The 15,269-nt window shown below is 34.8% G+C and overlaps 2 protein-coding genes and 1 non-coding gene across 10 annotated transcripts in view; 1 reads left to right on the forward strand and 2 right to left on the reverse strand.

Moving 5' to 3' along the window:
- CENPK (centromere protein K) overlaps window positions 1–7,364 on the forward strand; it is a 38,745-nt gene extending 31,381 nt beyond the window's left edge. For all 8 annotated transcript variants that reach the window (XM_045848109.1, XM_045848108.1, XM_045848110.1 and 5 more), the window contains 5 exons: window positions 831–913; window positions 1,014–1,112; window positions 1,442–1,568; window positions 3,221–3,274; window positions 6,484–7,364. In XM_045848109.1, coding sequence (XP_045704065.1) covers window positions 831–913; window positions 1,014–1,112; window positions 1,442–1,568; window positions 3,221–3,274; window positions 6,484–6,642 — 522 coding nt within the window. In that variant the 3' untranslated portion in view covers window positions 6,643–7,364. The remainder of the gene's footprint in view (window positions 1–830; window positions 914–1,013; window positions 1,113–1,441; window positions 1,569–3,220; window positions 3,275–6,483) is intronic.
- LOC123825067 lies at window positions 4,633–4,739 on the reverse strand. Its single transcript, XR_006786834.1, has one exon. It is a non-coding gene; the product is annotated as a U6 spliceosomal RNA (small nuclear RNA).
- Window positions 7,365–10,775: 3,411 nt separating the features above from the next.
- On the reverse strand, window positions 10,776–11,028 carry LOC123824878 (protein transport protein Sec61 subunit gamma-like). The gene has a single exon (XM_045848301.1). The coding sequence runs from the start codon at window positions 11,026–11,028 to the stop codon at window positions 10,822–10,824; it is 207 nt and encodes a 68-aa protein (XP_045704257.1). The 3' UTR covers window positions 10,776–10,821.
- Between the last annotated feature and the right edge of the window lie 4,241 nt (window positions 11,029–15,269).

Genomic DNA, 15,269 nt, shown 5'->3' on the forward strand with positions numbered 1-15,269 from the left:
GTGCCTGGCTGGTAGTCATTAACTGATTGATAAAGATGTGTTGAATGAATGATATTCATTTGTGTTTGTTTTTGTATAGTCTTCTTAGAAAGTACACCTAATTTACCTGATTGTTGAAAACTCACCATTAAATTTCCTTTTAATAAGAAATTAAAATGTATTGCTCAAAAACCCCATCTTATATATTTTTTTACATTGTTTTTTAATCCTCACCAAGGACATTTTTTCATTGCCTTTTTTAAAGTATATTTTATTGACTATACTATTACAGTTGTCTCATTTTTTTGCTCCCTTTTCTCCCTCTCTTCCCGGTACCCCCATTCTCTCCAGCATTCTTCCCCCCCGACTTAGTTCATGTCCATGGATCGTACATATAAGTTCTTTGAAAGACAAGAAGGGAAATAGGAAGGGAGAGAGAAAAATATTGATGCAAGAAGGAAGCTTTAATTGGTTGCCTCACATATGCACCTGGACCAGGGATCAAATGTGCCCAGACTAGGGATTGTGTGTGCCCAGATCAGGGATCAAACCCACAACTTAGGTGTGTGCCCTCATGCGGAATTGAACCAACAGCCTTTCGTGGTGATACTCCAGCCAACTGAGCCACACCGGCCAGGGTCATCTTATATTTTTTAAATTTTACAGTGGCATATTTCAGAGAACTTAGCACCTGCTGTATATTTTTGTTTCAAAGACTTTATTCTCAGCTTTTTTACTATTGAATTCTGAGTATAAATTTTAGGGTTATACATAAATTTTACTATCATTCAGAAATATAGCTATTTATAGGATTAAAGAGTAAGCAATTAATATGGATTATTTTATTCTAGTTTCAAAAATTGAGACATGATCTTGAATTGGTACTATCTACTATTCAGTCAAAGAATGAAAAGCTAAAGGAAGACTTGGAAAGGTATATTTATATTATTATAATTACTATTCATTATTCATATGTCAAGTTGGCATTAATGTTTTATTTGGCTGCCATTTGTTTTGTTTTTCTCTGTTGAAAGGGAGCAACTGTGGTTGGATGAACAGCAGCAGGTACTCGAATCTCTGATGGTACTGCATAGTGAATTGAAAGATCAGATTGTGACAGTTTCAGAATCAAGGTATTCTTTTTGTGTTCTAGGTTTTTAAAGTAGGAGAAAATATTTTCTTTTCTTTACATGAAATATTAAAAAAGGTAAATTTTACCAGAAAATTGAGTCTTCTAACTTTTGCCATCTGTTACTTACATAATCCTTTACAACTGACTTGATTTTTAGTTTCTATGTGTATTAAATAGAGAATATTACATTTATATTTATATAACTAGTTATATTTGGTTTGTGCAGATTAAATTTGAACAGAGTTCTTAACCTTATGAGTAACCAGTTATGTATACTTATGTATTTTATCAGTGAAATATTTCTCTTAATTTTTTTTTGAAATTTATCAGAATCTTTAATGAGCTGAAAACTAAACTACATGATATAAAAGAATATAAGGAGAAACTATTGCTTGCCTTGAGTGAGTTTCTGGAAGACCACTTTCCTCTGCCTGATAGAAATGTTAAAAAGAAAAAGGTAAGTTTTAAAGAAGACACTCATGTAGATATACATACATGAAATTGTTGATATATTTTTGTGTGTTTAGTATACATTTCAAAGATACACAGATGCATGTAGAGAAATAGTACCTCATCACATTAAAATATTGAAAAATTAGAAGCAACCTTGTTCAATAATACAGGATGAATTAAATGAATTTTTTGATATTATATCCACATCATGGGGGGAAATGCAGCTTCAAAAATATTGAACAATATACTGTCAAAGGAGTTAATGAAATGCTCACAATTTTTTGTTAAATGGATAAAACACAGATGATGAAGCCGTGTTAGTCTAATTTATATCAAAAGATACAATAGTGCTTATGTCTAGGGGCTAGGATTGTAGGAGAGATTTATTTTCATTTTTACTATTTTTCATATTTTCCATGAATACATATAACCTTTAAAGTCAGAGGAATTGTTTAAAAGCTGTTAATGTAAGTTATTGACTAAATAGTAGTTAAGATGAAATAAACCTTTTCTACAAAAGCAGATATTTCATTGGGTGACAGAAGATTGGGAACAACCACTTCAATTTCTTTTTTAAAAACAGTATATTGTTTGAAAACAAACCTGTAGAAGTGGAATAGGCATTGAAAATGCCACCAGGATGATTTTCTAAAAATATATAGTTGAATCATTTTCAACATAAAAGGTTTTTTTAAATCTAAAGGACTTTATTTTTTTTAAGATTTTATTTATGTATTTTTAGGGAGAAGGGAAGGGAGGGAGAAAGAGAGGGAGAAACATCAGTGTGTGGTTGCTTCTCATGCGCCCCCTACTGGGGACCTAGCTCACAACCCAAGCTTGTGCCCTGACTGGGAATTGAACCAGCAACCCTTTGGTGCATAGGCTGGCACTCAATCCACTGAGCCATACCAGGCAGGGACTGAGTTTTCTTTTTGGTATTTGAATCATGCCTATATCATTGTGGAGACTGGTTTGAAAAAAAAAACAAAAAAGACACATTAGACCACATTCAAAGAACAACCATGATACTAAAGGACTACAAGTCTATTGCTTATGAAAAATAATTGAAGGAACTAACGATTAGTATGGAGAAGACTTTGGATTCATAGTAGCTCTCTTAAAATATTTGAGGAACTCTTGCATGGAATTTGAATGAGAAATTTTCTGTCATTTCAAGGATAAAAGAACCAGTGAGTTGAGTTAACATTAGGAACTGTCAAGAACTATAAGTAGATGAACAAGCCAGGAAAGCAAGTTTTCTGTCCTGAAGCAGTATGAATACGGTCTGGAATGCCATTTGTTTGGGATATTTCGATTGGGAGGTTCAAACACTAGATTTTTATATGTAAATATATAATAACTTACCCATTTTATATTTATAGATAGTCTGAATTGTGTCTTCTAGTAACAGCAAAAGAGTTCACTGCCTTAGAGGTTGCTTTAATTGTGTTTTTATGAAGCTATTTAATACAAGCAATTTATTTACTTTCAGAGTTCTTTTTAAATCACCTAATTATAAATGTTTGGTTTTAATATATGTCGTACCTTTGCAATTAAGAAATATTAATTTTTTGAATTTTGTAACACATGCAGTTAAATATCCTGCCATTGTCAGAATTGAAATGTCAGTTCTTTTTATTCATGTTTTTCTCAAAGAAAAATACTCAAGAATCAACTATACAGCTGATAACACTGCATGAAATATTAGAGGTAAGTGTTTTGTGTAGTTGTTTAGTCTTGAAGGTATCTCTTAATTAGCGATTTGTGAACACGTTTACATAGGCTTGAAAAAATACTGCTTTAGTTCTTAAGGTATGTACCAATTTTTATTAGATATATTTATGTTAATTTGATTTTAATATTAAAATTAGTTTTGTTTTCTATCTAGTACTAGAAAAAATATTGTCATATTTAAAATTTTTTTTTAATTTATTTTTTAGAAATAGAGAAGGGAGAGAGAAAGAAAGGGAGAGAAACATGGATCCGTTGCTTTTCATATGCATCCCAACCAGGCACCAAACCTACAACCTAGGCCTATGCCCTTACTGAAATCGACTGGTGATTTTTAGCTTTGCAGGACAATGCCCAACCAAACCATACTGGTTAGGGCAGAAGGCTGTCATTTTTTAAAAGAATATCTAATTACAGTCTAACTCTCAGTCATATCCCCTAATATTGTTATCTTAAGAACATGTTTATGATGCTGTTTAGTATTTATACAGTGAAATGCTCTGCTGTTACATTGGTGGTATCTTTACTTGGCAACTGTGAATTCTGTTGAAAATACATTAAGTGAGTATAAGGATTCTTTCAACAAAGTTGCAGAAATTCATGCATAATTGTTCCTTAAATAACATTAGCCTCTTTTTTTTAATGATTTGGGGACTAAGCATTTCAAGCAACTATAGAATTGATAAATATCTTTTTTTGCTTAAAATTTACCATTCTTTACAAATACCTTTGATCTTTAAAAAAAATGTTTTTGAACTTCAGCCAGTTACCAAATACGTTAATATTTTAGAAATCTCAGTATGACAGTCTATTACAAATTTGGCAGAGAGGAAGGTAAAATAGTCTGAAGGGAGAGATATTAAACAATTAGTGTGTCTTTAAATTCACTGGCAAGTTTATGAGAAAGAGTGATATTAAACTTGTTTCATTGCAATTTTATGAATTGAATGCTGAAGTTTCTATTATCCAGCTAAGTAGTTTTGGTGCCTCAAGATTTCTTTCTTTTTTTTAAAAAAAAATCATTGTTCAAATACAGTTTTCTCCTTTTTACTCCCAATCCAGTCCCCCCTCCCAACCCTCCCCACTTCCCTCCCATTACCACCCTCCCCTTAGTTTATGACCCTGTGTCCTTTAAGTTTGTTCCCGTGAACCCTTCCCTCTGTCCCCTTAAATTCCCTCTACTCTCTTCTGTGGGCACTGTCAGCCTGGCCTCTATTTCAGTGTCTTTGGTTACATTTTGTTTGTTTCTTTGTTTTGTTATTTAGGTTCCTGTTAAAGGTGAGATCATATGGTATTTGTCTTTCATTGCCTGGCTTGTTTCACTTAGCATAATGTTTAAAAATATGGAACGCTTCACGAATTTGCGTGTCATCCTTGCGCAGGGGCCATGCTAATCTTCTCTGTATCGTTCCAATTTTAGTATATGTGCTGCCAAAGTGAGCACAAGATTTCTTAATATAGCATATTATTGCTTTAAAAGCAAAATACAAATATCTATTAGATTTGTCATTAGAATCTTTTAACATATTATTAATTATTCCAGTTTACTAAAATTAAGAAACTACTGCTAACTTTAACCAAAAAAGCTGTGATATCTGTGGCAAACATTGACAGGGATTAACTGGGAAATACATGTGTAACTTTTGAATAATATACTATGAGATCCCATCTAAAATATAAATTAGGAACCATTTTTTTGTCTCAAACTTAAATTATCACATAGTTGTTATTAACAAAAATCACTACTATGTAAGCTGCAATTTAGCAAAAAATGAAACAATGCATATGTTCATTTTAAAGTTGAATTTTTAGCATTTAGTTATTTCTGTCATCTACTAGAATTAGATATGAAAGGTAAGAAAGACTTTAAATGATTTTAAAATAAGCAGTTGTTTAAAAATAGAGATAAAATTTAATTCTTTTCATATCTAAAAGAATGAGACCAAAAGTTTTTTTCCCCCAGAATGTATGTTTGAAATAGCTAAAGTTAATGATAGATGAAAATTTTATTTCAAGAATTGAAATATTTCCCTAATTGGGTAGTTCAGTTGGTTAGAGTGTTAATGCAGTATGCCAAGTTGCGGTTGTGGGTTTGATCCCTGGGCAGGGTACGTACAAGGATCAACCATTGAATGCATAAGGAAGTGGAACAAGAAGTTGATTTCTGTCTCTCTCTCTCTTCCTTCCTCCCTTTCTCTAAAATCAGTTTAAAAAAATTTAAAGAATTGAGATATTGATGTTATTATGAAATATGGTTGAGTTGAGAGCTTCATAGTTGCACTTTATTGCTATGACACTTAATACTTTTATAAATTATGCTTTCTTCCCCCACATTCCTCAAAATAATATCTTTCAATTATAGATTTGGCCTGAACTGATAATACATTTGGCTTTTTTTTTTAATATATTTCATAGTGTTTCAGCTATCCATTTCTTGAGAAAATTTTCCTAATGCCAGTGTGTCTGGGAAAGACAGATGATTCTCAGTGTACGTTGGCCATCTTTTCCCAGCTTATGTTACAGTAGAACCCTGTTTTTCAAGACTAAGAACATCCTTAGCAAGATCAATTCAATGGAATACAGTTTGGGAAATGTTAGTCTATGTACTTTACTACAAATACCTGAAGCTTCTATTTGGGGTTGTAACCCCTTAACATCCTTAGTGAAGAAATCAAAGATAGTCAAGATGAAGTTGAAAGAAGTGATGACTGTAGGATAGTTTTCAAGGTTTATCAGAAGCATAGGTGTTTTGGGATGGTGAAGCACAGAGTCGGTGATTTCTGGTTCCTTCAAAATTAAGGCATGCATGTTTTTTGAACTTTAGCATATTTTGTTATTTCATTGGCTTAAGTTTCTTAAGGTATGGTTAAGAACTTTTTAAAATCAAATTTCTAAGCTAAAGAATTAACTCCAACAGAAGTGAGAGAATTGTAAATGTTTTTTAATCAGTTTTTAGGAAATGTTTCCAAAGATAGATGTAGAGATTCATTTTAAACCTTTTTCTATTCACTAATATTTGTAGTCTTTTTAAAAAATCAGTTATTTAGTAAAACATAGAAATTATAAACAATTATTCAATGAAATAAAAACCTTCATTCTTTGCATAAAAAAACTGTTTTAATGTTTTATTATAGCTGTATCATTTTTCCCCAAATAAGTCATATTTTGAATGATGTTTTTTCCCCTAGATTCTTATAAATAGATTATTCGATGTTCCACATGATCCATATGTCAAAATTAGTGATTCTTTTTGGCCGCCTTATATTGAGCTGCTCCTGCGAAATGGGATTGCCTTGAGACATCCAGAAGATCCAACAAGAATAAGATTAGAAGCTTTCCATCAGTAAAAGGGTGGTCTCTTTTTCACATAGTACTTAAAGAATCTTGTCTTCAAAGATAATGGAAACACTGAGTATTGCTTGGATAAAGAACATTATTTGCAAGTAAAAGCACGTTGTCCATATTCCTTTTCTCCTTAAAATGACACATGCTGCCGTCTACTATTTGCTTTAGAAACGGTCCTTTTACATATGGGTCAGTTCTTTGGTGTATCAAACTGGATGGACAAGGATGCAAGTAAAAATATTCTAGACTTAATCATTATAAAATATTTAATATACCTAACTTTTGAAATAATCTTTGGGAATTTCTTTGTTAAATTATGATATTGCTAATGTCATAAATTTTTTTCTAAATGTATGAGTTTCTTTTGTGCATTTTTCTGCTACTTACCTCCTTTACATTTAGGAATTATTATTGAAAGGCCACTTAATATGGAGATGGTTTCAAAATTGACTTAATATCTGTTGTAGAATGAAGCATAATTCAAAAGCATTTAGTAAATCTATTCCATGAATACTGCCTTATTTCTAGATTTGTTAAAAACTGAAATATTAAAAAATGGCTAAAGGTAGTAGACAGAAAATTCATTTAATGTGTATGTATCATATATCAAGTAATATATCTTAAATGACTTTTGATTCTGTTAATTATTACTAATGAAATTGTATTCATAAAATGGTGTTAATCTTTGTGACTTTTCTATAAATAAAATTCTCTTTTCTTAAAATATCTAGCTTTTTTGGTGATGTGCCATGACATTTTTATAAACTAAACAGACTTTTTATAGGTAGATAAATGAAGATATGGGGCTCATTCAGGATTAAATAGTAGCTAAACTGTAGAATTCCAAACCCACTTGGTGTTGTCACTGGACTAAATGGGTTCATTTGCCTACACTCATCAAAGCCCAATAAGAGGCCCTGGTCAGGTAGCTCAGTTGGTTAGAGCATCATCCCCTTTTGCCTAGGTTGCAGGTTTGATCTCCGGTTAGGACATATATAAGAAGCAACCAATAAATGCATAAATAAATAGAAAAACTAATCGATGTTTCTCTTTCTTTTTCTCTCTTACTCTCTGCAGTCAATAACATTAAAAAAAAAAAAAGCCCAGTAATATATGAACAGGACCTTGCACAAAAAATGTAAGAGTTTATTAGTTCAGGAAGTGGCCCATGCTGGAAGTCACAGGTGAGCTAATGCTCAAAGACCTGGCTAATCAATGGTTTCTGGGGACAGGTTATATGGGGGAAAATCATTAAGCATGATGACTGAGGGAGTTAAGGTCATGGTCTTTACTGATTGGTTGGTGTATCAGATCTTTATGTAGGAAATAGTGTTGCTTCATCTGGTTTTACTACTTCTCTGGGTCTGGAACTGAAACAACTGAGACCTAGATGTTATCGTTAGTTTGACGAAACTGTCTGGTCAGCAGACCTGAGGCCTTGTTCTGAAGATCATTTGATACTGATCAGAATCTCATTGTCGTGAGGGTGGAGTGATCAGGAGCGGATGTGCAAGGGAGAAGGAGGCTGGTGAGTCAGGGTGATGGATGAAGACAGTTTGAATCAAAGAGGAAAGAAGAGAAAAGGTCATGTTAAATGAAGTTGTTGCGTGGTTACAATCTCCCCCTTTTCTTCTGATCATTCCTCAATCTTGAAGAATATAGGGCATCTGGGTCCAGGTTCAATCAAGAGGGAACATTAGCTTATAAGATGGAGTCAAATATGTCTGCCTATTGTGCCTCTTAAAATCTCAAATGCCCACCTCTTCCCTTGAGGTCCTTGTGTCCTAGAGGGGCATTCTAGTTGAATTTATAAGCAGGAACCACAGCAATGGTAGATGCAGAAGCATTAGGCCAGTATACCTGTACCCCAAGTACTCAGAGCACACCACAACTAGTCTCTGAGTCTTTAAGACTGCCGTAGAGAAGACCTATGAGAGGCTCATAGCTTCTTTTTTTGTTAGAATGAAGGGAAGCCGTGACAGTTGAACAGACCCCTGGCCCGCAGTTCGAACGTCCCTGATGAACATCCTGGTACAAGCTCCCTGCGTGGCTTACACAGTATCAGTCACCGAAGCCATCCAAGCACAAGCTGTTACGATTTCTCAGAAGTTTACATTATGTTGTACTCAACAGCAAGGCCAAAGGAAAAACAGTTTTGTTCTCAATAACTCCAAGGCAAAGGGTAGGAGGAAAATGAAGCAATAGTTCAGAGGGTTGTAGCCAAATACTTTCATTAAAAAATTCAGGATCCAGTCTGGTCTACAGATGAAAAATAAGATTTTAAAGCAACTGAGCTAGAATCTAATATCTACAAATGGACATTATGTTTTCTATTGAAACATTTTCTCTCTGAAATCACCCTCATTTTATCAAGGATAACCAAGTTAAGACTAACTGTATAACAACAAACTTGGCCTGTTATTTGCACACATATGACAAGAATAGTAATTGATCATATAGGCTGTTTTAAGTATGCTCTGCTGGAATTTCATAAGGAATCTCCAAATTGAACTCTAATCTCCCAGGGGTGAGAAGCCAAGCCACATAGTTGCCATCAGCATTCACCTGCAATACTTACTTCTTCAGGTGAATTCTTTTAAGTTCTTGAGGTTCCCCCAAATGTTCTGAGGGTCTTATTTTGCCATCTCCCAGGAAAGCAACCTTAATTCCTTACCTGGAAGAACTGCTGTGAACCATGCAAGTAAAGTACTGAGCTGTTTTTTCAATGGGGTTTTTATTGACTTTCAAAGTCAGTATTAGTTCCTTAAACCTTTCTGATGACATCCAGAGTCTGTGCATGCCTCTTTCAAATATGACATTCCAGTCAAAGTCTTGGTGATAAATTAATTTCCAATTGTGTCCTGTTATAAAAACATGTTTCCATTGAATGTATGTAAATCATATTCCCATGGAATATAATACTCATTCAGAGTCTCTGAACTTCTAGAGGGATCAGGTAGGGAGAAAAATATGCTTCAACATTGCTTACAAAGGTATAATTTTCAAAATTGCTCTAAGTCAAGGTAGTTTAAGAGAAAGCAAGTATTCTTATATCTAAGAAACAAAAAAGATTAAGAATTAGCAATATTTTCAACAAAAGTTATAAAAATTTTAATCATCCTCAGTTCATTCAGTACATTATTAATTCTTGTCTATGTTGATCCTTTGCCTGCAATTCCTGAATCCAGTTATTCCTTAGAGTTTTATAAATCTTCACTGAGTTTAAAGGTATAATCTGAAAGTTTATTTTCAGAAAACTCTTAGAATAAATCAGAGTTCTTTGTATGGATCTTTCTAAAGATGAAACATACTTGCAAAAGCATCAGTATAAAACAATAACTGTATATAAATGACAAAACTAAATGACATGACTATAGACCTGATTATAAGGTAATTGACAAAGCACTTTGCTTTTCTGTAACATAACATTTTTTTAGACTATCTAGAGTCCTAGAGATTTTTATGTACAATATATAATATAATAATAAGGATACATGCACACAAATACAACTATTTTCTTACTTGACAAAGCTTGTGCATTCAGACATCAAATAGGCCTAAGAAGTTTAAAACTTCTCCCTTCAAGGACAAGAAGAAAAATGATTTGAGGTGTTGCAGGCATCCATCCATTGGAACAACTGAAAACTATTTCTAGGTTAAGAAAAAAGTCTCCTGTTAAAATTTGAACTCTAGAAAGTGTCAAACTCACTTGACAAAAAAAATTCATTATGAATATTATTTACCCAAATTGACAAACCATATGAAAAATGCAGATTAGCAAAATTTAGTTTTCAGATTCAGAAAATCATTTTCTTAAGTAATCAAGTGACTGATAAAGACAACTGAAAACTACGTTTTAATATATTTTATTGATTATGCTATTACAGTTGTCCCATGTTTTCCCCCTTCACTCCCCTCCACCCTGCACAGCCCCTCCCACCCACATTCCCACCCTTTAGTTCATGTCCATCCATCACATATAAATTCTTGGGCTTCTACATTTCCTGTACTATTCTTTTTATTTTATTTATTTTATTTTGAAATTACTTTAGAAATAGAAAACATCTGGGGAAAAATGAAAGAATGCAAAATATGCAGGTAATTTTTATATTCCACGAGCTTCTCAAATCCTCTCTTGGGGACCAGTCCCCAAGAGGAAAAACCCTCCTCCAAAAAGGTATTCAGCCACCCACAATGATGTTATTAATGGGGATATGGATCAATTTCACAAAAAAGCCAATGAACCCCATTATAGCAAATCCTATTGCTGTTGCCATGGCAATCTTCCGGAACTCTTTTCTATCGCGTTTGGTGCATCTTTTCACCAGCCGGATTGAATCCTTCACAAACTGCCCACTGGGCTCGACAAACTGCATTACCTGGTCCATGCTGCCCACCGACACCTCGGTTGTTTGGGACACGCAGCTCAGGAGCGGAGGGACCACAGCCCACTGGAACTGGAAACTCCCTGTACTATTTTTAACCTCCCCCTGTCTATTTTGTACCTACCATCTATGCTACTTATTCTCTGTACCTTTTTCCCCTCTCTCCCCTTCCCACTCCCCTGTTGCTAACCCTCCATGTGATCTCCATTTCTGTGGTTCTGTTCCAGTTCTAATTGTTTGCTTAGTTTCTTTTTTCTTTTTGTTTTAGGTGTAGTTGTTAATAATTGAGTTTGCTGTCATTTTATGTTCACATTTTTATCTTCTTAGATAAGTCCCTTTAGTCCCTTTAACACTTCATATAAAAGGGCTTGGTGATGATGAACTCCTTTAACCTGGCCTTATCTGAGAAGCACTTGATCTGCCCTTCCATTCTAAATGAAAGCTTTGCTGGATAGAGTAATTTTAGATGTAGGTCCTTGCCTTTCATGACTGGGAATACTTCTTTCCAGCCCCTCTTGCCTGCAAGGTCTCTTTGAGAAATCAGAAAACAGTCTGATGGGAACTTCTTTGTAGGGGACTGTCCCCTTATCTCTTGCTGCTTCTAGGATTCTCTCCTTATCTTTAATCTTGGCTAATGTAATTACGATGTGCCTTGGTGTTCCTCCTTGGGTCCAACTTCTTTGGGACTCTGAGCTTCCTGGACTTCCTGGAAGTCTATTTCCTTTGCCAGATTGGGGAAGTTCTTTATTTATTCAAATAAGTTTTCAATTTGTTGCTCTTCCTCTTCTCCCTCTGGCACCCCTATGATTTGTATGTTGGAACGTTTAAAGATGCCCTGGAGGTTCCTACGCCTCTCCTCATTTTTTTGAATTCTTATTTCTTCCTTCTTTTCTGTTTGGTTGTTTCTTTCTTCCTTCTGGTCCACACAGTTGATTTGAGTCCCAGTTTCATTCCTGTCACTGTTGGTTCCCTGTACATTTTCCTTTATTTCACTTAGCATAGCCTTCATTTTTTCATCTAATTTGGGACCACATTTAACCAATTCAAATTCATCCTGATCACCAGTGTTTTGAACTGTGCATCTGATAGGTTGGCTATCTCTTTCATTGCTTAGTTGTATTTGCTGTGGAGCTTTGATCTGTTCTTCCATTTGAGCCCTTTTTGTTTGTTTGTTTGTTTGTTTGTTTTGTCTTCACGTTCCTGTTACGTAGCAAGGTGTTCATCAGGGCAGGGCAACCCATGTTGCTGCGTGGTGATGCTGTCTGTGGGGGAGGAGTCCAAGAGGGAACAATGCTACTTACTCCACTCTGATGGTTTTCAGTCACTTTCCCTGCTACCCACAAGCAAATTGGGCCCTTCTGGTGCTGATTCCTGGGTGGGTGGGTTTGTGTACATTCTAGGACCCTGTGGGTCTCTCCAACGAACTCTCCTGTGGGGCTGGGAGTTTCTCTTGCTGCTACCTCTACTCCCACTGGTGTTTTCAATAAAAGGTTTGAGGGTTTATTTCCCTCCCCGCTGGAGCCCTGGGTTGCAAGGTCTGTCTCGCCCCCATTGTTCTTCCTGGTTTATCCACAGGCGAATGTGGGACCACCCGCTCAACCAGCTGCTGCCTCGCTGGCTCGGCCTGCTGCCACCTTGCCAGCCAGCTGCAGCCTTGCCTGCCTCAATCCATAATCCACCACCTCGCTGGGTCTGCCAGCCGCCACCTTGCTTCGAGTCCTCTCTGCCCGGCTGCCGGTCTCTGCCCCTCCTACCGGTCCAGTTGAATGTTTCTTCTGTAACTCCTTGTTTGTCAGACTTCCATACAGTTTGATTTTCTGTCAGTTATGGTTGTTTTTTGTTTTTAAATTGTTGTTGTCCTTCTTTTGGTTGTTCAAGAAGGCACAGTATGTCTGCCTATGCTTCCATCTTGGCCAGAAGTCTCCAACAGAAAGCTGTTTTAATAGAATGTCTCTTTTAGGAAGAAACATCTGAAGTAGAATAAATACAAGAAAAACTTTCTTTTAACAGAGTGAAAAAGAACTAAACTTTAATTCTGCATAGCGTACTTTTGATATTTAAATTCATTTACATAGTTACATTTTCATCTTACTTAGCTTAACTGTGTATAAAATCTCAAAATCTTCATAGACCTTCTATAACTTTCTTAGTCCCTCTTAGTTTGTCTCTTCTTATTCATTCAGAAGTAACCAGCCTTAATTTAGGGCAAATCTTGTTCTTTTAATTACATTAAAAATGTATTACCATACCTTATACCTTTTATTACTAAAAACATATAATTTCTTTCCATTTTAATTAGAAATCTTAACTTTGGAACCTCAATTTCCACTGACAACTGAAAAGTAAGCAATTAGTATTCTTTAGGTTGATATATTTATTAACACATTTAATAATTTCTAAAAATATATTTTCTAATAGCACAGTTTTTAATGTGGCATAAGACATGTTTACAAGTGGACCCAAATATCTTTATTTTCTTTATAATAAGCAGAAGGATAAATCTATGTTCAGTAATTAATGTTTGATTATTTTATCTTATTTAGAAATGGTCTAGATGATCTCTTATTTAATATACCTAGCAAAACTTTAAATTCAGCCCTGGCTAGTGTGACTCAGTGGGTTGGGTGCCTGTCTGTGAACAAAGGGTCACTGGTTCGATTCCCAGTCAGGCACACTTGCCTGGGTTGTGGACCCTGGTAGGGGGCAACATATTGATGTTTCCCTCTCTCTCCTCCCTCCGTTCCCTCCCTTTCCCTCCTTCTAAAAATAAATAAATAAAATCTTTTTAAAAAACTTTAAATTCAGTTTCCAGTTACCACAGATTTATAGAAATATTTAAGTACACTACAATTGTTGCTAAAGAGTTAACTTAAAAGAAACTAAACTTTTATCTTCTTTACACTTATTTAATTTGCATGGCTTGTAGCAATTAAATTTAGATTACTGATGAAAATTTCATCATAACAAGTTTCTTTCTGACAAATTTTACAACAGAGATAACACGGACATATTTAAGTAATAAACCCAGATAGAATAAAACTATTATTCAATCCTGATGATTTTAAAGCTATACATATATTTTTTTAAGATTTTATTTATTTTTAGAAAGAGGGGAAAGGAGGGAGAGACACATCAATGTGTGATTGACTCTTACATGCCCCCTACCAGGGACCTGGCCTGCAACCCAGGCATGTGCCCTAACTGGGAATTGAACTAGCAACCCTTTGGGTTCATAGTCCTGTGCTCAATCCACTGAGCTACACCAACCAGGGTTAAAGCTATACATGCTTAACCAGACCAATCTCAAACCAGCTTTAATATAAAATATTTTTCAGTTCATGTGATTCTGTAAAGCATTTTAGCTAGTTTCTGTTATATTTTTGAGAATTCTCATATAAGTACTTGTTTGTTTAAGCCAACTTAATAGACTTCTTTTTTAAAAAAAATTGAGACTACCATTCAGATGTATAAAATACCACAATGCACATGGACAGACACACAGATCTTTCAGCCATGAGACAGGCACCATTAAGCAACAATCACTAATTTAAGGAGGAACAGCTGGAATAAGGTAAATTGATTTGCTCAAATGACTAGGGTTTTTTCCTTTTAATATTTGTGGAAAAACCACTTAAATCTATGTTTGTCCTTGATAAGGGAGCCTTGGAGCCATAGAAGCACTTTGTGCTTTCAAAAACATCTCAGCCTTCTTTTTGTCTTAGGAATTGAGATGATAAAGATAAGTGGGCTGTAACTTCAAGACCTGCATTTCTGATTTCACGAAGGCTTATGAGATATGGACAGCTGCTCTCAAAGTGGTGTTGAAACAAGTGATATCATATGTTGACCTACCTGTGCATACAATCTCTTATTTACGTCTTTCCCTCTGAGCACATAGTTTTATTTTATCTTAGGAAGGGGACTAAAAAATTTCCTATCACTGTCTGTCATTAGTTTTGAAAATGGCCAAGTTTTTGATCAAAGACATTAAATCTTCCAAGTATCTTGCCAGGTTTCAGCTGGAAGAGACAATGAACTTTTCTGGCATTATGAACCAATTCCATGGGCCTGAGAGAGAGCAAAGGCCTTCTAGAGTTGTTTTATTTGATAGTCCGAAAGAAAGAACTGACAGCCTTCACATCCCAGTTCCCAATGAGACAGTACAATCAGGAAAAGAGATAAAATCACTTGAAGTTGCCACAGCTTTAATGTAAAGCTTGTTTAAATACACCAATTTTCCTAAT

Source organism: Phyllostomus hastatus, unplaced genomic scaffold, assembly GCF_019186645.2.
Source record: "Phyllostomus hastatus isolate PE091 unplaced genomic scaffold, TTU_PhHast_1.1 phas_contig_58, whole genome shotgun sequence".
Lineage (NCBI taxonomy): Eukaryota > Metazoa > Chordata > Mammalia > Chiroptera > Phyllostomidae > Phyllostomus > Phyllostomus hastatus.